The sequence below is a fragment of the Pithys albifrons genome, chromosome 3, assembly GCF_047495875.1.
Source record: "Pithys albifrons albifrons isolate INPA30051 chromosome 3, PitAlb_v1, whole genome shotgun sequence".
NCBI lineage: Eukaryota > Metazoa > Chordata > Aves > Passeriformes > Thamnophilidae > Pithys > Pithys albifrons.
Genome location: NC_092460.1, coordinates 67019844 through 67044095, shown reverse-complemented (window position 1 = coordinate 67044095; position 24252 = coordinate 67019844). Strand labels below are relative to the sequence as shown.

Here is a 24252-nt window from a genome sequence, read left to right as displayed (position 1 = left end):
AACATGATGATGGGAATTACTTCAGTCCCTGGGTGAAATGGACTGACATGAAAAGCACCCATGCACCACAAGGAGCCTCTTCCCTTGCAAAAATGTTCTGCTCTGGGAATGGAAGCCAAATGCACTTTGGCACAGCCACTGTACAGAGGTGCCACTGTGGGGATAGGGTATGCTGGATTTCCTATTATCTCTTCTGATGAACAACTGGAAAGGGAAATTTAAAGTCCATAGCCTGATCTCTGACTGGGACTGGATGCAGGGAGCCTGTTTGAAAATGAGACATAAAAAATAAGGGCAAAACAGGCAAATAAATGTTTGCTTATGACTCTGGCAAACATGTCCATCATCTTTCTTTCTCCCAGCTGCAGCACTGCTTTCACTACAGAATAATAGACTGTAGCCATAACAGTCTCTCTTGTGCTCAGTAATGACTGATATTACTGCCTGGTGGCGCAAAAGCATCCAGAGGACTTCGCAAACTACAGTCTTCTTTGCTCTTTGGCTGAAGACCTTGAAATGAAAAATGATAAAGAGTCCTTGACTATGCAATGGCAGTTCATAAGATAGAGGCATCACCATTCTCAGCATCCTGCAATCCTGAATGAGTCTGGCTTTCTTTTCAGAGCTGGGGATTGTGCAATGAGGCAATGCTATAAATGGTACAACATCTATAGTTCTGAATTTCACTTTCATGAAAGGCTGAGGAAAATTCAACGTGTTGAAGTAACTGAATTCTGGTCAGCATGAACGACATATTTCCCGTTTGGAATTACCTATTTCCATATTCTTTTATTATGCTCTGAATACTGAAAACTGCAAGACAAGCCTGCAGTACTGAACCATATCTAACTACAGAATTAAACCAGTATAACATTTTCTCCTACGTTTCTCTGGTTGGCAATAACAAATACATGAGAATCACATTTTGCTACCCATACATGCAACACAAAAGCTATAAATCTGAGGAAGTAAATTAATCTGAACTGAAAAACTTTCACCCAGTTATGCCATTCACATTCCTCCTGGCTGCTAAAGGACTTTATATAAAATAAAAATGAAAATGAGATTCTGCCAGTTTTGCAGCTCCAGGAATTTAAAAGAACATAAAAGAAAATATTTTAGGGCCTTTCATTCTATAGCTCTAAGTGGCAGTATAATCTCAATTGTCCTGATTAGACAACTTAGAGAAAAGATGATTATAAAAATAAATATTCAGAGTTACTCTGTCTCTGTTTCCTTCCCCCTCTGCCCTCATCACTAACTAGCACAAAGCACGGTTACATTGCAATCAGCTTCAGGATGAAATGTAAATATTCACTACATAGTGAAGAAATTACTGTATAATGAACATTTCTCACATTTGCCAGCTTCTTTTTTTTTCAGAGTGGTAAGATTATAGGTAAGCATTTTGAAAAGCTGATTTTCTTTTATGTTCATCTTAATCAAATTAAGTTTCAATTTAAAAGACAACCTGCAACATGCTCAGGAAAGCTGCATGAAGTGTCTGTCAGAAAACAGAATGCACAGCTGCAGGAAGTTCTGTGCCGTTTGCTGCCTGTGCAGACAGCATCGATGGGTATGCACAGCAGAAGCTGCAAGTCAAAAGCACTGGGATGAACATGTTTATAGAATTTTGCTTGCATTGCACAAAAGAAAACAGCTCTGTTAGGGGCAGGGGAGGCAGCTGCACAAGCAAAAATATAAAGGTAAAGGGTAGGTACCAAGACAGTCATGTTTCTCAAACACAGACGTGTGTCAGCCTTGTCCTGTGGAGAGGGGTTAAAGCTTTTAAATGAATTTGTGTGATTAGTGCAACTTAAAATTAAAAAGGAGAAAAATCAAATGAATGTAAACCAAATCAAAACCATTATATTTCTCTATAATTGGAAAGAAAGGTTAAGATTTTTCTACCTCTAGTTCCCTCAGAATTCCTGACTGGCCACAGGTCTCTAAATCCTCCAGAGCCTGAGACCAGAAATTTTCCTCCTGGTCAGCCTCGGTGTTATCATGGGTACCTGTAAAGCTAGATTTACAATGAGAAGTTAAAAAAATGTGGACTTTTTTTCCCTTTAAAAATATATATTACACACGTGCCTTGCCACAGATTGCAACTTGAATGACAGAAACACAGGAGAGTGGGGAAGAGTCACTGGTCAGGAGAGGCCGGATGGACATGCAGAGCACATGACAGACAAGCCTTCTCATAACCTGGCAGTCATTAGCAGCTGGCAGGGTCTGAGCAGCGAGTTGTTCAGTAAGGACATAAATAGATTCCAAGAACAATTCAATACACACTATTACTGGATTGAAACCGGGACCTCGCTAAGAAAATTGATGAATCAACCCATAGTTGTGTGCAGAGCTGCTCTGTGCCACAAATATTTACAATAAAACCTTTCAACTTCACAGACTTCTCCCAGGCAACATGGAAAGAGTCTTCATTTTTTCAAACAGCATTTTGCAAAAGAGGGGTGGTGGTGCTTTTGACATGATTCCTTCAGCCTAAGCTGCATTTATCATTATCGGTTTAAGCCACCTGACTGCCATAATATAAACTCCAATCATTTCAGACATAAACACAGAGAAACTTTCAGGGATGCAACTATCTTGCATGGAAACTTAGGTCTCTGGTGTTTCATAAATGCACCAAAGCCTTGTTACAAGCACTCTTGAGCAGATGTTGGGGACACCGATGCTTAGGGAAGTTGCTCAGCAAGTGAGGTCTGAAATAATATGCAGCTCTGGGCTGCAGCAACACAGCCCAAAGCAAAACCATTACAGTGCAGGTGTGTATACAGTTTTTTTTAGCAAGGGGAAGCAGCTCAATAAAGGTTCACACAAGCATCAGAGCTGCTGCATGGGAGAGGGCTGATTATGTGAAAGGCACAGGGGAAGAATGATGAGGAAAGAAGAAATGACAATTCGCCCTTTTGGTGGCAGCAAGCTGTTACTTTGGAGCAGCTGCCCATGGATTACAGCTAGTGGTGCTTAACAGCACGAAAACAGAGCAAACACTATTATGGAAGCATCTGAGGCCTTGCTCGACACACAGTGTGCTACTGAGAATAGCATGAATGTAACTGTGTTTACAGAATAGCTTTTAAATATGACAATTGCCCAGCACGAGGGACAACAGCTTGAATGCTTCACACACATGGTACTCTGCCTCAGAGATGCTTTCTTACAACTACAATCAGACAAGCAGATAATGCTCAGCCATTTCAATCTGTTATTGCAATGATTCTTCACCTAGCATCAGTGTCTCTTCTAAAATATTGCAATAGATGCAGCAATGGCAAGAATACCTACTCAGATCACAGATGCAATTCCTCCCAGGCAAGACAAGAAAGTATTTAAAACATGATTTTAGACAGATCCTCAACTTCGGAAATTAGCTTTTTCAATAAATCTAACTATTTCTTTCAATAGCCAATGGTGAATGTACACTAATCTAATCATTACAATACCTCTTGTTATATTGCACACTAATGATATCGAATGGAACTTGAGCTAATGAACATGGTAATTTGAGGCAATTGTCTATGACAGCAAGTCTAGATTTCCTAAAACTGGAGGTCCATTTCTTCTCTGATTTCTGTGAAACATGAAATCATGATGCCTATCTGTACCCCTCAGCTGCAGCAATTTCTTTTTCTGCTCTCACCTCTTGTTTTGCCCTTTCCCTGAGTCTTGTCTCCTGGTCTAAGAAATCTCAACTTTTGCATCTTCATTACAGCCACATGAGTATTTTGTAGCTGAGCTACTGCACCAAAAAAATGAAAGAGGTACCAAAATAATTTCTCTTCTAAATGCCTTTTTTATCTGAAACCTGTGAGATGGATTTTAAATTGTGTGAGATACTGTTTCAGCAATAATGAATATATTTGTTTTTCTGATGCTTATTAAAAGAGCCATCAGAAGTTTGGATGCATAAAAATGCTGGAGGAAAGGTAGTAGGATAGATAATGAAGACATGGGTGTCTTATTGCCATATAAGAGACAAATCTTTATTTTTTTAAATGTTTTTTAAATCAGGAGGTGATAGGATGTTCTAGGATCTGGCAGAATGCTTTAAGTAGATCTTTTAAGTATTGTTTTAATGTGTAAAACATTATCTCTGGAGCAGGAACTGTAACAGACTTGTCCTACCTGCCAGTGATAGGCAGACACCTGGCTACAGAGGGTTTAGGCTCTGGTTTCATTTTCTTGCTCACTGAAATTTCATTGTCCCTCAATGGCATGTTAATGTGGTGTTTTCTGCTTTTACTCTGTTTTTCTCATTTCAGCTGTTTTTCCTTTCTTTCCTGCTCCTCTCATGTCCCTCAGCCCCATCTCTCCCTCAGCCCAGCTGTATCTCACTTTTGTGCACTTTTTGTTTTCCTACCTGGAAGTATTCCAGTCTTCCAGTTGTCCCCCACCTTTCCTTTGCCCTCCAGAGGCACCTTTCCACATCTTTCCCTCCTTCTTCATGCTCCTGGTGGTCTCTCCACTTGATCTTTCTACAGAAGTTTGCTTTAAATGATTTTCTTGGTTTTCTCCCAATGTCTCAGACTCCTTCTGCTGCCACATATTCTTGGAAGCTGTGCTACACAAAGTAAAGGTAAGAAAATATTACTTTCTAGTGTTAGAGAAGAAAACAAATTGCCTAGCTAAAACTGGAAGAGAAGAGGTGTTTTTCTGGGAATCCTTGTAACAGGCTGGAAGAACTGACATGCTGTTCTCAAATACTCCAGTACTTGGTAGAGGAACACTGTTGAGTGTGACACAACCCATTTTTCGATACAGTGTTAAAATAATCATTATTTTAATTTGTACTGTATATCTCAGGTGTAAGCCACACTTGCAAGTAGAACAAGACACTTTAATGTGCATCCTCTCTGCTGAACAGTGCTCTAGAATGGTAACAGAATACATGGTTTTGATTTACCAATTCTGTATTTACAGTCTGGCTTCCTGATTCCCTCTCATCAACTTTTAACCCATTACTTACAGGGCTGCAAAACAGTAGGTTTTCTGGAATCAGTGGCTGCATCTCATTTGACAAACAAAATATGAGCTTTAACTGCAGCTAAGAGTGCTGCTATTAAACTAGAGACATCAGGTTACCAAGAATGGGCAGTATGAAGAAAGCTATCTTAATTCCCTTTATTAAACATTTTCCACTGCTGGCCTGTGGAAACTCGTAGTGTGGTTCTGGCCACTAGGGACCAAAGGAGCTGGGTAGGGACTGAGTTCACACTTGTCTAGATCTTAGCTATCATCTTGCCAGGCTTGTCTTCAGACAAAATGCCACTGAGCAAGCAGCTGTATCAGAGGATTTGCAATTCAGATTCTGAAAGCAGCATATAAATTTTGCCTTGATTTGCACTTCAGAGGTAACAGACTGGACCTTGTGGATTTACTTATCCAGTATGTTTATATAGGCACCAGAAAGGTTTTCTTTAGTACTCAGTCTGAATTTTCACAGACTGGGACTTCAGGCTCATTGTGAAGGTACACCAAGAAAGTATATTTCTCAAGAAGGACATACATGTATGCAGGTCCTGAGGATGTGTACAAAAAGCACAGAAATCTCTCTAACTGTGATGCCTGTCTTTCCACATCTGAGGAAGAACTGGGTTTTGGCAGGAATTACCAAAGTTTCTGCAATGGTTCCACTAATGGATCAACCTTAAAATAGAAACTAAGAGACACTTGGGTCTTTCACTATCTCCAAGAATTGTCATGTAAGAATTTTTCCCTCAGGCAGTTCTTTTGTCTGCAGAGAAATTAACTGAAAAGAAGATTTATTTCTCAGAAGAGGAGGAATAAATACATGGCAAACTACCATAGCTTTGGACAAGACATTTCTACCTGGATCACTCTTTTCTCCTACTGAATCACTGTGGATGTTTAAGGAAGAAGACTGTAATTTGCACTTCTTTGCCCAAACTTAAATGCATTTTCATGGAAGACAAAAAATTAACATGTCAGTTGCCTTTAGCCACATTATTTTTAGGTTTATTTCTGTAGAGTGAAAATAGATCAGATTTTTTCTGAAGCTTGCCCAGGGAAATGCCCTTATTTTTTTGTTTGTTTATTCCTAAGACATAAATGCTGTGTTCTTTAGGCTGAAGTAACTCAAAATAAGTACATGCCTTGGTCTTGGCATCATAATCCTCCATAAAGATCTCTAATCTACCCTAATAAGTTTCATGAAGGATACTGTATCTCATATTTAAAGGAAGAGCTTTTACAACTTCATTAGAAAAAGTAATTTAACTCCAGACTGTAAGTGTTAAATCTGGGGCGCTGATGCAGATGTGTACTTACAACATGTCTATTTTCATTCTCTGATTCAGGGTGACAGCTCAGTTACATGTCCATTTGTTTCCCACAGGTGATAGAGGCAGTACTGTTGAAAGATGTATCAATGGGAATTGGACAAGGCTGTCTGGCAAAGTTTTTCATATGCCACAACCTCCCAGATACAACAGCACCACATCACAGAGTATTCTGAGTTGGAAGGGACCCACAAGAATCTTCAAGTCCCACTCTTCAGTGAATGGCCCATACAGGGACTGAATCCACAACCTTGGCATTATTAGCACCAGGATCTAACCAACTGAGCTAATCATAGAATCATAGAATCGACTGGGTTGGAAAAGACCTCGGAGATCATCGAGTCCAACCCTTGGTCCAACTCTAGTCCATTTACTAGATCATGGCACTCAGTGCCACATCCAATCTGCATTTAAAAATCTCTAGGGATGGTGAATCCACCACCTCTCTGGGCAGCCCATTCCAATGCCTGATTACTCTCTCTGTAAAGAATTTTTTTCTGATATCCAACTTAAATTTCCCCTGGCAGAGCTTAAGCCCGTGCCCCCTTGTCCTATTGCTGAGTGCCTGGGAGAAGAGACCAGGCCCCACCTGGCTAGAACTTCCCTTCAGGTAGTTATAGACAGTGATGAGGTCACCTCTGAGCCTCCTCTTCTCCAGGCTAAACAACCCCAGCTCCCTCAGCCTCTCCCCATAGGCCTTGTGCTCCATTCCCTTCACCAGCCTTGTTGCTCTTCTCTGGACCCGCTCCAGCACCTCAATATCCTTTCTGAACTGAGGGGTCCAGAACTGAACACAGTACTCAAGGTGTGGCCTCACCAACACAGAGTACAGGGGAAGGATCACTTCCCTGGTCCTGCTGGCCACGCTATTTTTGATACAGGACAGGATCCCATTGGCCTTCTTGGCCACCTGGGCACACTGTTGGCTCATGTTGAGCTTCCTGTCAATTAGTACCCCAAGGTCCCTTTCTGCCTGGCTGCTCTCCAGCCACTCTGTGCCCAGCCTGTAGCGCTGCAGGGGGTTGTTGTGGCCAAAGTGCAGGACCCGGTACTTGGCCTTATTGAACTTCAACCCATTGGAATCAGCCCATCTCTCAAGTCTATCCAGATCCCTCTGCAGAGCTCTCCTGCCTTTCAGCAGATCGACACTCCCTCCCAGCTTGGTGTCATCAGCAAATTTGCTGATGATGGACTCAATCCCCACATCTAAATCATCAATAAAGATGTTAAACAGGACTGGACCCAATACAGACCCCTGGGGAACACCACTGGTGACTGGCCACCAGCTGGATGCAGCTCCGTTCACCAGCACTGTTTGGGCCCGACCCTCCAGCCAGCTCTTAATCCAGGAGAGGGTACACTTGTCCAAGCCATGGGCTACCAGCTTTTCCAGGAGTATATTATGGGAGACAGTATCAAAGGCCTTGCTGAAGTCCAGACAGACCACATCCACAGCCTTCCCCTCATCCACCAGGTAGGTCACCTGATCGTAAAAAGAGATCAGGTTGGTCAGACAGGACCTGCCCCTCCTAAACCCATACTAGCTGGGTCTAATCCCTTGTCCACCCTGAAGGTGCTGTGTGATTGCACTCAGCATGAACTGCTCCATAACCCTGCCAGGCACAGAGGTCAGGCTGACAGGCCTGTAGTTGCCAGGGTCCTGCTTGCAGCCCTTTTTGTAGATTGGGGTGACATTCGCCAACCTCCAATCATCTGGGACCTCCCCAGAGAGCCAGGACTGTTGGAAGATGATGGAGAGCGGTTTGGCAAGCTCTTCTGCCAGCTCCTTCATCACCCTGGGATGGATCCCATCTGGTCCCATAGACTTGTTAGGATCCAGCTGGCTCAGTAAGTCACTAACTATATCCTCCTGGAATACAGGAGGGCTATTCAGCTCCCTCTCCCTGTCTACCAGCTCCAGAGGCCAGTTGTCTTGAGGGCCACCTGTCTTACTGGTGAAAACTGAGGCAAAGTAGGTGATAAGTACCTCAGCCTTCTCCTCATCTTCCTTAACTATATTTCCCTTCAAGTCCAACAGAGAATGGAGGTTTTCCTTGCCCCTCCTTTTGTTATTAATGTATTTATAAAAGGACTTTTTGTTATCCCTAACTGAAATAGCCAAATTTACTTCAAATTCCACTTTTCTTTCCCTAATTTTTTTCCTGCATGACCTAGCTCTATCTGTAAATTCTTCGTAAGTAGCCAGCCCTTTTTTCCATAGTCTGTAAACTTTCTTTTTATCCCTGATTTCTTGCAGAATCTCCCTATTTAACCAAGCTGGCTGTCTTCCCCTCCGGCTGACCTTTCGGCACACTGGGACAGCCTGTTGCTGTGCATTCAAAATCTCCCTCTTAAAACATGTTCATCCCTCCTGGACCCCCTTGCCTTTAAGGGTTGTTTCCCAGGGTATGCTCTGAATCAGTTTTTTGAATAGGCCAAAACCTGCTCTCCAGAAGTCCAAAGTAGAGGTTTTAATGGTGGCTCTCCTTACATCCCTGAGGACTGAAAATTCTATTATTTCATGGTCACTATGCCCCAGGCGGCCTCCAACCACTACATCATCTACCAGCCCCTCTCTGTTTGTAAACAGTAGGTCTAGCAGGGCCTTACCCCTGGTAGGCTCATTTACCAGTTGATGAAGGAAATTGTCCTCTATACACTCCAGGAACCTCCTTGACTGCCTCTTCCCTGCAGTATGAAGCTCCCAGCAGATATCTGGCAGGTTAAAGTCACCCACAAGAACAAGGGCTGGAGATTTTGAGACATCCGCCAGCTGCTTGTAGAATAATTCATCTCCTTCATCATCCTGGTTGGGCGGTCTGTAACAGACTCCCACAAGGGTGTCAGCCTTGTTGGCCTTGCCCCTGATTCTGACCCACAGGCACTCAACCTTGTCACTGCTGACCTCAACTTCAAAAGAGTCAAGAGACTCTCTAATATATAAAGCCATCCCCCCACCTCTCCTTCCCTGCCTGTCCTTTCTGAAGAGCTTGTAGCCCCCCATAGCAGCATTCCAGTCATGTGAGTCATCCCACCACGTTTCTGTGACAGCAACTATGTCATAGTTTTCCTGCTGCACTATGGCTTCCAGCTCCTCTTGTTTGTTTCCCATACTGCGTGCATTGGTGTACATGCACTTCAGCTGGGCCATTGATTTCATTCTCAACTCAGGCTCTATGCCCTTAGGCCTATCTCTGGAGAACCCAGTTGCCGTCCCTTCCCCCTTCAAACCTAGGTTAAAGCCCTCCTAACCAACCCTGCCAACTTATGGGCTACAGTTCTTTTGCCCTTCCTAGATAAATGAAGCCCATCTGCTTTGATGAGACTGGGCAACATGGAGTTTGCCCCATGATCAAAAACCCCAAAATTTTGACGATAGCACCATCCCCTAAGCCACCTATTGGTAAGCTGGGCTTTCCTAAACCTCTCCTCATTCATCCCAGCTAGCACAGGAACTGAGGCAATTACTACCTGTGCTCCTGTCCCATGAAGAGATCGGGTCAGTGCCTTGAACTCTTTTTAAATTACTCTGGTACTCCTTTTATTAATGTCATCACTTCCAACCTGGACAACCAACAGTGGGTAATAGTCTGAGGGTTGGATAACCTTAGGAAGTCTTTTGGTAATATCCCTCACCCTGGTCCTGGGAAGGTAGCAAACTTCCCTGTGGGACGGGTCTGGTTGATGCAAATCAGGAAACAGAAACTCATATGGGAACTTACCTGCTTGCTGTAGGTCGATCCCATTCATCATCACTCAGCCCTGTATCATGAAATGGGTGGTTTCGTGGTTTGCTTGGAGGGGACAAACTAGTCTGTTTAGGACTCCTCCATTCATACGCATTGAAGTTGTATCCTGAAGCCTGATAGGTGTGTCCTAAAAAGATGAATTCTGTATTTACAGCACTGCATATGTTGTAATGGCAGAAAACCACATCTCTGAAGGTAGGCTCTCTAGAACTTGTGGATTCATTGTTACTTTTTTATTTTTTGCAATTGTAGCAAGATTATTTATGACCTAAATTATATCTGGAATTAGGTGTGCTCTAGAGCTTCTTCTGTAAAAGTCCACTGAAAGCAAAACCTTAAATATATCTAACACTGTTCTCTAACTGTTTATGTCTCAGCTGTTTCTATGTTTAGTTCTAGACATTGTCACAATTTATCAATTTCCAGTTTGACATTCTAGATTGACTACTAGTGAATAAATCATATGTTATGGATGAGTTAAATATGTGTTAACATGGTCACATGCAACATGCCCAAAATTAGAGCTATGTTACTATAAAACTGAGCTTCAGATTTATTGAAAAAAAAGTTTTCAATTCACATACCCTTTTTGCTAGGGCTCTGAGAGCTCAGAAAAGGCCCATCTCACAATGGATACACATTCCCAAGACCAACATAAACCCTTGGAAAGTGTGCCTTGCAGAAAGCCATTTCTCTATCACCCATTTCCAAATATCTCAAAGCTATTTAAGTGGCATTTGATAGCTTTTATACCTGAGGAGTTTGTTTCTGGGTGCTTTTCTTATATATGCAAAGCAGGTTTTACTTCAATAGTATTTCTTTTACTCAACTAGCTGTACTTTGAATTCCAAGTAGAAACCATTTTCCCCATGATGCATCAAGAACACATGGATCAACAGGTCACAAGATGATGCTGAACTGGTAAGCAAAATCCATTATGGTGGAGCTAATATATATATATATATTTATAATATACTTCATCTTGATATATTCCTTTTTTAGCTTTATCATTGCTGGGTTTTGATGTGCATATTAGAAAGTTCTATTTCATTGATAGCTAACAATTATCACTGCTGACACTCCTCTAAAGAGGGTAATTTGCTTCCATAAATCAGTCTAGACCTGTCTCACTGAAATCCCATGTAACTACAGAGTTGTGTGCATTTTCCAGATAATTGCCAGACATTAACATACTCCCAGATTGTAGAAAGGCTTTTGGTTGCAAAGATGTGGCTGCTGTGTGGGGAAGGCTACAGATTAGTATGGCAGACACGTAAGACAAAGCTACAAAATGGGGTATTAATTCAAGGAGAGAAAAGACAGCTCACCAGCATTAAAATGGTAACTAATAGGATAAAGAATTATCTAGTTCTCCAGAAACATCCCCCAAATGCCTCAATTCTCTCAGTCTGTGCTTATTGCCAAGAAAGGTTTGGAGAAAAGCCAAACTCAATCTGATAGGTCAAGACAGAATGAACTTTAATAGAAATGTGGGCCACCAACACAGCAAGGGATAAAGTCCCAAATCTGCTTACACTCAGGCTGTTTAGCAGAAGTGCCATGTATCCAGACAGGTCTGGGTTGATTTTTTCAAGGGAGTTAAAAAAAATTCTGCTTTGAGATACTGGTTTAGTTTTGACATGGCATCTGAATTATCAGGACTTTTGAAAGCATTCTGAGCCTCAATCCTTTCTACAGCTGAACAATTTATTCCAAATATCATCAATTCACCCAGGAAATGAGAATTATCATTCTGGCACTTTTTCAGCAATACTTCTCCATAGAACTTAAAAATATCAAAGAAAATCTAAAATTACTTATTTTGATAAATTGATCAACACAGTTAAAAATGGAAAATGGGGAAAATTGATCCAAACTAAGTCCAATGAAAAAATTATTTGGGGTAAAGATCTACCTGTCCAAATACCTGCAGGTTGTGGGAATACATGCTTTACTATGGAAATAAAACACCAAAGCTGTAAGTTATGTTTTTGTTACCAAGACTATTACAAGATGTGTGTATCCCTCACTGCCTAAATAAACATGTGTTACAAATTGGGATTATTTGAAAACCCTATCTAAAACAATAGTCAAACAGAAGTAAAAGTATTATCATTATGGAAAATCATGGTTTTAAATATTGTTTTTGACAGATGAAAGTTAGTTGTTATTACTGCAAGAATGAGGAAGAAGCAAAAGATTTACAAATCATAAGCAGTGACTCATGTTCCCCTTAAGCACCTTATAATAAATCTGTTGGCACTTAAAAATTACTGCATAAAGGCATCAAATTCATAAACCTCTCCAGGGTGTTCTGTGCCTTGCAGTGATCTGTATTCGAAGGACAAACTCACTTGGTTGTGGATGAGCTATGGACGGGGCTATTTAGATGTCAGTAAAGCTAACAAAAGCCTGTTAATGTAGTGATAAATGCTTCATAGCACATCACATCCTCATGAAAGTGTAAATCTGAGGCCAGCCAAGTGCAAGAAATCATGCTGCCTTGGTGAGGTGTATGGTCATATGAGACAGCAGCACATTACGAAGCATAGGGTTTAAAGTTAGTAGAGATAAAAAGTTCTCTTTAGGGCAAAGGAAGGTCAACCATAAAGGCACTAATTCCTATTTTAAGTGTCAATTGCATTCTTGACAGTACCTTGATTTCCAAAGCTGGTATCAATACCGGAGCCATCCCACGACTCTACTGCGCTGTCAACACTTGGGACTGTAGTGGAATAGATTTCCGAGAGCTTGCCAGATTTCTGTGCAGCAGAGGTTTCATCTTCAGCATCACTCAGTTCACTCATGTGACCCACGGGGACAGAGAATTTCTTGGGACTGGTAGCTGAATAGAATTATTTAAAAAAAGGGGTGGTGGTGGTCACTGTTTTACTGCAGTTCTAAAAATCTGCTTGTTATTACTGACACAATATTTTTCCATAGATGACTTAAATGCTTGTTAATCTGTAACAACACATGCATTAAGGACCACTGATGGTACCCTTGGCCACACTCACCATCTGTTTGCTTCTTTATTTTCAAGGTGACAGTTTCTCCTGCCATCTGTAATAAATGAATGGCTTCACTCAAAGGTTTTCCTTTCAGACTGCTGCTATTTATTGCGAGGATTCTGTCTCCTATGTGAATTGCCCCAGTCCTACAATAAGGGAGAAGTAAAACACTGAGAAGAGGGCATAAAAAGCAACAAAGGCAATTTCTTTGCATATTTGGAGAATGAACATCTCATCTCCCTTTTTTTCATTTTGCTTTTATAGCTGTGTTACAGAGTAATTATTTTGTTAGAAACCCTTAAAGCAAGTCACCTTTGGTGTAGTGACAATAGCAGAGCTGAGGCATGAAGATGTGGATTTCTGTGCTCCTGTTGATTGTTTAGTTAATCACCTGTGGATGATATTCATTGCAACCACTTGTTTAAGAGCAACCTCAGACTGCTCAGTAAGCTCTGAAATAAGCCAAGTTTCTAAAACTCTCACAACATAACAAATAAAAGCAGTGTGAGCAAGTAACCAGCTATTTCACCAATGTGGCTTTCAGGATGCGTCAATCAAAAGAAAAAAAAATTTTGCGTAAATGCACTGTTGGTTCTGGCATAGTATCATGTGTTGTGTGTAAGTTCTCTATGAAACCACCACCAAAGGTATCAGTTGCAATGACTGAACCAATCTTAGAAATAACAGGTGATAGAAAACTTACCATTTTCATTAGTTTCTATTACTTACCACAATGAGCATTTCTGCTCCTCTGATAATGCTTGCTATGGTGTATGGAAGTGCGCATACAGATTGCAGTGGCAGATAAATTTAGATCAACTTAAGACACATGAAGTGCTTTCTGTGCTTATTATACTATACAAGGCGAGTGGTTTTAAAAGGCTGCTAAAATGTTCCTGCAACTGAGCAGTTTGATTGATTAGTATTTCCTTGGTGATTTATAGTAAGGACCACAATTCTCTGCTCTGCCTTGTGCAGAAAGTACAAGTAGATCGTGTTAAGATACCGCTCATGCGTCTACCCATGGCAATGATCAAAAAACAATAGCAAAAAGATTGTAAACTCAGATGTGTAGAATTATAAAAAAATAAATTTCTACACCATAAAAATTAGCATTTTCAGGTAAACAAAACAAATCTTTATCTTGACAAAGAGAACATTTAAAAATAATTTGCTTTCCAATTTACCTTTCAGCTAATCCTCCTTTTGTAAGGCTGGAAATGATTATGGGATCAAAGGGCTCTTCAGTACCAGAGATTGTAATTCCAAGAGGCCCACCATAGCGCTTGAGCTCAACAGTATAAATAATTGCTCCAGAGCTCTCCTGTTCATCTGCAATAAATGCCAAGGGGATGCAATTGGTTTCTTATGGAAGAGGGAATGAAAAAAATAGCACATTCAGTCTAGTGACTGGTAATCAAACAACATTTTCAAAGGATTACATTTCAGATACAATTCCTAATTGTTTTACTGGATTATTTTGGAAAAAATTATCTATTTTCAATTTTTTCTTTATTACTAAAACCTGAACACAAGTCAAAAGAAAAACTCCCCTCATTCTATTAACTTTCACTCTGTTTAAAATCTTTAGATACTTTTTCCTATTAAAATATAACTTCAGGCTATTTTGTGACAGAATCGCAGAATGTTTGAAGTTGAAAGGGACCTCTGGATGCCACCTTGTCCCACCTCCCTGCACTAGCAGGGCCAACCACAGCTAGTTGCTCAAGATTGTGTCCAGATTGCTCTTGAGTATCTTCAGTGGTAGAGACACCACAGCCTCTCTGGGCAACCCATGCTAGTGTCTGGTCACTCTCAAAGTAAAAAAAGTGTTTCCTGATGCTCAAACAGAATCAGTTTGTGTTCATTGCCTCTGGCCCTGTCACTGGGCTCCACTGACAGGAGCTTTTGACTCTGTCTGCTTTACGTCTTCCCTTCAGATATTTATACACACTGATAAGATCCCCCTGAGCTTTCTCTTCTTCAGGCTGAGTAGTCCCATCTCCCCCACCCTTTTCTCATAGGAGAGATGCTCTAGCCCTTTCATAATCTTTGTGACTCTTTGCTGGACCTCATCCACTATATGTCCATGTCTCTCTTTTATTAGGGAGCCCAAGGACTGGATCCAGCACTCCAGAAATCTCTCACTAGTGCTGAGTAGAAAGGAAGGATCACCTCCCTTGACCTGCTGGCTGGGCTCTGCCTATTGCAGGCCAGGAGGCTGTTGGCCTTCTTCACTGCAAGGTCACATTATTAGAGAAAAGGCAAGTTACTACTATGGTATAAATACTGATACTCATCTGTTTCTTCACCTGAATGGAAGCTATTTAGAACAAAGGTAATTAAAAAGTTTTAAACCCAAACTTCCCTAAAAGAATGTTGGAAAAAGTCAAAAGTCATTATAATATGGGCAGCTGTGTTAGGCAAAGAATCCATGTTTTCGATGGACATGTTTTAAGCTTTTTGTAACAGAATCAAAACTAGCTTTTGAATACTGAATTATCAACTAAGTTGAATAATAACGCCATCAGATATTATTTCTTTATATTGCATGAAGTTTTTAGCATTATTTTGAAATTTTAGTCTCACCAAACAATCACCAGAACTGGAGAAGAATCCACCACTGGGTAAGCTTAAGTACAACATAGTTCCTTAAACAATACTCAACAGATGTTGCATCATCATGAAAGGGGCCTGTATCAATACAGCGCGTGCTGTTTACTTATTAATAAAAAAAATCACAACAGGAGAGCAATCAACTGCAGCATCATTGAGTTCTGAAGTAGTATTTTAAAATTTAAAATGCCATTACTTCTCAGATCAAAATAACAAATGCTTTCTTGCTCATGTTCTGATATTGGTGATCAGCCAGGATGACTGGTCTGGTGGGTAAATTCTCCTAGATCTGTGGGTAGTGACATTTTGAGCAGTTCAGTGAACATGGAAAATTGTCTAGGATGCACATTCTGTAAATGTTACTAAAACTAACTGAGACAAGTTAGAGTATTGAAATGCTCCTATTTCTGTTCCTGTAGATAGAAAATCTTTGAAAGGAAAAAAAGATACCTGCATCACTAGCAAAGCTTCAAAGAGTTAGTTGCTTTCTTCTAATACTGAGCATGGTACTTAGGCAGAGCTGGAAGAGCACTAATATCTTTGGAGCTACTTTGTTTCTTCGTAATTTTCAGAACATTTAGTTATTTGGCTTCCCCCCATCCCAACTCTGACCTATTTCCTCCTTGCTATCCACCTAAAAGAAAATGGTACATATAGAGAATCAAAGTAGAGAATCACACACACAGACTATTCTCAGTTTGATAGGACTCACAAGGATCATCGAGTCCAACTCTTAAGTCAATGACCCATACAGGGGATTGAACCCATGACCTTGGCACTATTACAACCAAATTTTAACCAAGAAGAATTAGTGGTATTTACTCAGCAAAGAATACTAGGATTTTTGTGCCTACTTGGGGCACTGTCTTCAGTGTTTTGGCACAGTTTACACCAACTGTGCACTTTATCTGACATGCCCTTTCAAGAAGCACCCAGCTCCCACGATGCCACTGGAAAACTCTGGCTAGCATGCCACTGTGCAGCAGAGGAATGGCACTTCTTGCTTGCTTCTTAAAGCATTTATGGAACAACCACAAATTCCCTGGGATCTAATGCTAGTACTGTTTACGCAGGTGTGGCATTGACACAGTACAAGATTTCAACTGAAGGATGGAAAGTAATCCTCCAAAATAATTGAAAATGTACTAGCCATTGTATTTGTTTTCTGGTTAGCTGTAGGTCAGAAATTAATGGCAGAATGCTATACTGTTCTCTTCAATGCTCTACAGGAAGCAGTAATGTGAGCTATCTAAGAACAGGGCATGAATGTGGCCTGAATTCACCATGAAGGCCACTTTTGCCATGAAATCAAAGAACGCTGATATTCAAGAAAGGGTAGTAGCCATTGGGTTAATCAGGAGATTAAAATGTCCTTGGTTTGGGAAACTGGCAAAAAAAAAAAAAAAAAAGAGAAAAACTGCTTAAAACAAACCTCCATCTGGGGATAAAATATAATCAAACTATCATGATTATGGGTCTCATGGTTTTGAGATTTTCCATCTTTCTTTTCTTACGATGCAATTGTGGATAATTCTTGGAAACCACGTTTAATGAAAGTAGATGCCTCTGCTCTGTCCACTAGTCTCTCACTCTTCAGTTAACACCTGACCAATACAGAGAAAAGGGCAAAGAGCAGCATGGGCTGGGGAGCATGTGACATGTACCACCCTGCTGCTGGCCTCACCTGCACAGTGGCTCTGAGGAACACACCTTTGAGACATGTACAACTGTCTGGAGAATGGAAGAGTCGTGAGACAGAAGAGAAATGAAAAACAGAAGCCAGAAAAAATGGCTAGAAGCTAGAAATACTTAAAAATCAATATAAAAAGAAAGAGTTTGAAAGACAGAGAGAAAACAAGAACCTGGGGAGGAAGAACCCCTGCTCCCTTCCTTGAGATCCTCAAAAAGGAATGCAGAGAAAAATTTAAAAAAAGTTTAAATCTTATTCTGTGATATAGAAAATAATTTTGAGTGCTTTATGTCTACTCATCAATTAGCATCAGGCTTTTTTTAATCAGAGAATTATGTTTCTCTGTTGAGTTTGAGCAGCACACTTTTTCCCTTTGTGAGAAAAAAAGACTTTCATAAGTAAACTAATGGCAAATACACAAAAAATTATTTTAACTGAGGTACACTCTTTGCTACAACTTTGCTACTGTTTTGCCACTGTTTCTAAAATATTTTTTCTTTAACATTTCAGGAGACATTAATTCTAAATTTCAAAATACCCAAAATCTGTTATAAATGCTTTCAATTAGACTTTGACACTTAGTCAACTGCTACAAGAACCATTTACATAAAGGATTTCTTTCTGTGGGTCTCTGAGTAGCTGTCCATTTACATTTGAATTTGTTCAGTTACACCAGTCATATCTGGATAAGACACTGTAGTAATGTGAGAATCTTAATACAGATATATGATGTAAGTATAAAATAAGCAACTTGAGTGTGTTAAGAGAAAACCTTGGAATAGGAATCCCACTGAAACTAAAATCTGTACCAGGTACCATGATGTGCAGTAGCTCAGAGTTATTTTACATGGGTGGACACTGAAATCCACATTTCAATGACAGCAACAGAAAATTTGTACCAATTTCAATGGAAATGGAAGCTGTCCTAGAAAAAGATTAAGTTCAAAAGGTGAGAGGCAGGGGGGAGGACATGACACACCACATACAGGACAGTGACAATATCCTGCCAGGCACTGGCTGCTCACTTTCCTTGATCAAAATTTACTTCAGAAAGCCAGTTTGCACAAGGTACTAAATGTATCTCCCTTTGCTTTGTACGGATCATACAGAGCAGATACTTTGATTGTTTTCAAAAGCAATTAAAGGGAAAGAGAGTTCTGGTGCAATTCTGAACACCAGTTCCACAGTTGCACAGAGCTGAAATGACTCTACAGTTCATGCTTTTGTTTAACACTGCAATATAAGTACCAGCACTAATAGTAGTTATACCTGTCAAACTTCCTTTGCCATTACAACGTGTACCAGAACTCACTTTATTATCTCCAGGTGTGCAAAATCACGGCAGGTCCATTACTTCCACTGGGCTGCTCAGACACGGCTCTTCCATCAGCTATTCAGTACAGTGTGTAAAGTACTACTTACCTTTAAGCATGTGAACAGCCACACTGAAGTCAAATTTGTAAGTTTATGGACAAAGCATGCACTTCACCACTTTGCTGGTGAACTGAGGTCTATAGATTCATGCTTTGATAACCATGATTCCCATATTAAAACCAGAGAGATTCTCAATACTCTGGTAAAGAAACTTTTCAGACCAACTTTATATGGCTGCACTGGGGGAAAATTGCCTTTCCAGGGAACTGAAGACCTATTTTACAGCGCAGTTCCTGCAGGCAATATAGCCAGTGAGAAAAATTAAAAAGTTTATATACCATTAGAATTATTTTTAGGTGATATTTTCTGATTATCATTAGCATAAAACAGACACATTTGGAAAAAATATTTTGCTAAAATTTAAATGTAAAAAAAAACCCCTGTGTTCTAGAACTCCTGAAAATACACAGGAATCTGCAATAGGCTCATTGCTAATACCGGAATTGTCTTCATCTTTGCGGATTTTTAGCTTTACAAGGTCTTCACAGTGCTGAAGGATCTGGACAGCATCTTCCATTGAGCAATTGTCAAGTCGAATGTTATCTATTGCAAGCAACTTATCACCCAGTTCGAGTGTCCCAGTCCTGTGAACAAGTGAACAAGTTACATGAAAGTCTAGTAACATTAAAAGAAAGGTATCTTAGAAGGTATGAACATTACTATAGAAAGGAGATAGATTTTTTTAAAACTTTATCTCTTAATATGCTAGACTTTAAATTTTGAACTAACTTTTACAAAAAACCCCCAAACAACAAAAAAACCCAAAAGCAGTCTCTTACAATCTCCCTCTGCTTAACTTGAATCTATCTGGTTACACAACAGAAACAGATTTTTACTGGAAGCTTGAATGTCTTACCTGTGAGCAACACTTCCTTTCTTGATATCAGAAATAACCAGAGGGTCTCCTGGTTTTCTGCTGGATGGAGCTGTAATAAAGAATATACACAAGAATTTGGTTTTATTTCTAGATATGTAGTATTATATTTCTCCCTTCCCCTAAATTATATGTACACATAATATAAACAAACATCAGCAGCATGTAGGTAGGGCTGCATACTCCTCAAAAATTCCAAAATTCCAGAATTACAGTAATCGGTACAAAGTAAACTTAGTCTGACATGTCTGAATTCTGGGTTAGGCCTGGACTGAACAATGTGAAGATATCACAGTACAGGTCCAACGATGTATCATCAAACACTGTTACTATGACACATAAGGAAGACCTTTTCTGAGTAGAAACTTTCAGCACAACTACAAATGATGGTCTTTTGCCAGAATAAATCCTGGTTTATTATATCCCTGACCAACAGAGCTGCTCTGGCAAAATACACAGACTGGGCCAGCCCACGTTCTTTACATCCACTTCTGTTCCATCCAGTGCTTAAGGCAGAGGTATGAAGATAAAGATTCCTGGGTGAGAAGAGAAATACTTCACAATGAATGAGATGCTGTGGATAGTGGGCACACATACTACTGGGCTGATACACAGTTATCACATTTGCACAGATGTAGCTTACATCTCACAGATGCTTGCTTCACTGTTTCTCGCTGTTCCCTCTGAAGTAAACATGTGCCTCTTTGGATGAGTAATCTTGCCGCCCATACTGCTTCTTGGCCTTAAGCAATGTGGACTTTTCCCATCTTTGTACTGGGGATAGCTACTATAAGCACTGGAATTCCAGCAAGGGTCAGTTTAGTAAAAGCCCCACCACTCCTCTCCTTGCACACCTAACTCATCTCTTTTTTGAAGCATCTGATGTTACCTGTTAATTTTCTACCTGTCCCTCATGGTAAAAAGGATGCTCTGCTCTTCAAAGCCAGTCATTGCAATTCTTCACTGACTTGTGAAAAAGTACTTGACAACTTTCCCTTGGACAGGAAATTCACTCAGCAATTTTGTTTGACTTTTGTTTGCACAGGAAGTAGTTAACTAACTCAGAGGAAGACAACAATGATTACTGGCTATTTCCAGAGGACTGGGTCTTGGCGTGGCTTCCCTGAGTGCCATGCTTTGTGGTGTTCATCCATTTGCTGACAGAAGACCGCACTGAAGATCTGCTATGGTAAGCAGTGGGCTTAAAACTTGTTGGTGATGAAAGACACATTTTTAGACAATTGTGTGGCATGTGCTGTCTCCCATTGGGAAGCTTACCACCTAGAGCTGATCCAGCCAAGAGGTGGTCCATATGGTGAACACAGGCTGACTTTTGGGACTGTTGTTAACAAAGAGTGTGCTAATATTGAAACATTGCCCTGTGGTATAAGGCTCTCAGTTCTCCTGAAAGTGCTAATGGGTTTTGTGCATTTAGGGTTCTTCAATTGCCCCAAGCCATTTCTGCTCTGTGTACTGAGCCCTCTGCATTCATTCACAGAAGGTACTTTTCCATTAGGCTCCAACGCCAAACTGACAATCACCCAAAAAGCTGCCCATATTTTGGAGGATCACCTACAAAATCCTGATGTCAGTTACTTTAGCAGCTCATGAATCTTCTCTTTGATGGAAAATGACAGATCTTCACCTACAGCAACCAAAAGGTAAATTAATAGTGACATTTCCAGCACAACATGCTAACAGATCTTGTTAACCTTAGCTGCCTTGGCCAAGAAAGCCTTTGAATGTCTAAAGGGACTGTTCAAGAATTGCTAAGTAGCCGTATTTCAAATGCAATGTCTGGAAAGTCTGGAAGACAGACATACAAGGACCTTCAGGAATTTGTAGAAACTTGTCTGAAACAGCAGGCTTTCAGGAAATGCCTATGCTGCAATGTAGGGAACAGTAATTAACTTTTTTCAAGATGTGTCATTTTCACAGCTTGTTTATCATACTTTCATGTCATGGGTCAACTATATCTTATATAACAATTCCATGAATTACTTGAATTCTTCGGATTTGTTTCACCAATTAGTATCTTGTTAAAATTTTAAAGTATCACTTTGGTGAATATTTTTCTTGTATTCTATGTTTTAACCCTCTGGGTTGCCTTATGTCTCTGAGGTTATATGCTACCCACTGTACATTGTCTGCAGTCTAGAGTTTGAGTATTGAAATACTTTTTCTGAAACCGTCCTATCAAAATTACCAGCACCTAAGAAAACAGCCCATTATTGTTGCAAAAAGAAGAGAGAAGGAACCAAAATGGGGGGAAAGAGCACAACTCAAAATACAAAGCCACAGAGTACATGTGGATGCAAAGGGTATGACATTGCACACAAAGTTATCACAGTTTCAAACTAAGTGTGAGTCAGCAGTATTTTGTCAGTTACCCTGGGCTATCATCGGGTCTGTTGTATACAACCCTTTTTGTAAGCATTAAACACAGCTCTGTGAGAAATGAATCCCCCCACACTGACAATAAGAGTACACCACACTTCACTTTATTATTGTTCAATGCTCATGACATACTTACTACAAACTATTCAAATTGTGTTGCAGAGATAAAATCAATAATTTCCTCCTGAACTTTTGTACTGCACATCACCACAACCCAAGACTGCCTCCCAAATCCTGGTGAACAGATGCTGTACCCAACAAGAAGATTGAGTACTATTATCCTGATTTGACAAATAAGGAAAGGAAATATAGAAATATTTGAGTTGAAGTATGACAGTTTTTGGTAAGCAATTTCAGGTATTCATGTCTTTATGTCGCACAATAGTTTGTAGAATATGTCCAAAGCACACCTACAGGCATTTTCAGCAACAGCTGCAGATGCTCCCCATTTCTTCAACTGCAACAACAGGATCTAAACAGTTTCTGCAGAAAATCAAGCAGCCACCTCCAGAGAATCTTCACTCCCACCCCCAAAAATGGCTTGTCTCTCCACAAGTCTGTTTCAGAGAAAGGGAAAAACACACTAATTTCTTCAGGGCAGCATGAAACCATCTTGACCACGAGATCACATCCTTTGTCTTTCTGCAATCCTCCACCTCATTCAGTATGCAGTCTCCATCCCCTTTGTTACACACCAATTTCATCCCTCCCCAGAGAGCAGAGAAGCAAGAGTTCCAGTGAGAAAGCAGTATTTGATCACTTAATTAAGATACTCTTATCAATTAATGCAAGTTTGAAGTGACACTGTACAGCTTCAAGTCTCCCTTTTTATGTTTAATTTCAGAATTATTTTTGTTTTTAAGAGGCTATTAAAAACAAAGGACCTTACCACTCACCCACATCCAGCCTTCTTGTTCAAATCCCAGCTGCACCTACTCCTGATCAAAGCTCAGTCTCTCCTCTCATCTGCTGTTTCCCTGTTATGGCTCTCCACTCATTTTCTCTCTTTGCCCCATTTTGCTTGTCCAATGAAGATCTCATCCTTTCTCCTCCCTAAGCCAGCTGTTAAGTCTACCTAGTGCTCAGCTTTTGCAGAGACCTTGCACAGTCTGTATGAAGAACAAGTGGACTGAAGAGTGCACAAGGTCATACAGGTATCAGATTTAGTGTTGCAACTAAAAGGCTGCTCTTAAGCAAGTTGTTTGTTCTCTCTCTTTTAAATTACTCGATGATCCTAGGTCTCCATACCAGTTTTCTACTCTACTTCTACTACTACTACATTTTCCATGCCTGTTCCCTGCCACTTGAAAGAAAGTTCAAGGAAGTGTTGTCAGTTTTGTAGATCAGCTGTTCCACTAGGTTAAAAAAGCCCTCAAACAGTGCTCCTTTCTTATTTCACTGCTAATAAAAAAATCCGCACAAAGTGACTTAAGCAGATTTTGGGATGGACATCTCACCTACCACCCAGGCAAAACTCACTTACTAATGTCAGCCTGGCTTCAAGCTTTGGAATTTGATCAAACTGAACGAACTGAACAAGCAGAGGAAAATGTGCATGTAATGGAAATACATTTTTTATACAAAGTCAATCAATTTATCTACAATGCTGGTTAACAGTTATTAGACATTTTTAAAAAGTGTGATTATTAAATAGGTGAAAGAGCTTTTTGAAATTGGACTGATGCAGCTCTTTTGTTCTTTAAGGATTTGTTCTTGTACAGCAGCTGAGAAATCTGCTGATTTTTTTTCTCTGTCTTGAAAATCATTACTTGTAACATTGCAAAATGAAGTAGAGTTTGCCAGGTGAAATCCCAAAATATACAGAAACATGCTTTGGAAAGTAAATTCTCGTAGTCAATGCTAAATAATTGTAGGTATTTACAAAGCTTGATTCCAATTAAATACAAAAACAATGTAGCAGACTAGTATATCTGCTAGTCAAAAAGCCTTGGAAAAACTGACAATTGTTTTGGTGAGATTCTGATATTCTTCCAAGTTTTGTAGCTTCTTATTTCTTGAGTAGTCCCATTAGCTTCAGAGAGACTATTTATGAAGCATAGTGCTGCAGTTCATTACCAGTAAGGATATCAGAATCTTACTTAAGAAAGAAAGAAAAGGGAAAAAACACCAATCCTGTAAACTACAGCTACCAGAATCT

At 40.1% G+C, this 24252-nt stretch overlaps 1 protein-coding gene across 8 annotated transcripts in view; it reads right to left on the bottom strand.

Annotated features, from left to right (window-relative positions):
* The window catches only part of GRIP1 (glutamate receptor interacting protein 1), a 333638-nt gene that overhangs the window by 10595 nt on the left and 298791 nt on the right, over positions 1-24252 (bottom strand). For all 8 annotated transcript variants that reach the window (XM_071552269.1, XM_071552274.1, XM_071552276.1 and 5 more), the window contains 8 exons: positions 19680-19749; positions 19262-19407; positions 14271-14415; positions 13090-13229; positions 12729-12917; positions 10046-10199; positions 4385-4585; positions 1912-2023 (listed from right to left, as the gene is read on the bottom strand). In XM_071552269.1, the coding sequence (XP_071408370.1) occupies positions 1912-2023; positions 4385-4585; positions 10046-10199; positions 12729-12917; positions 13090-13229; positions 14271-14415; positions 19262-19407; positions 19680-19749 (1157 nt within the window). The remainder of the gene's footprint in view (positions 1-1911; positions 2024-4384; positions 4586-10045; positions 10200-12728; positions 12918-13089; positions 13230-14270; positions 14416-19261; positions 19408-19679; positions 19750-24252) is intronic.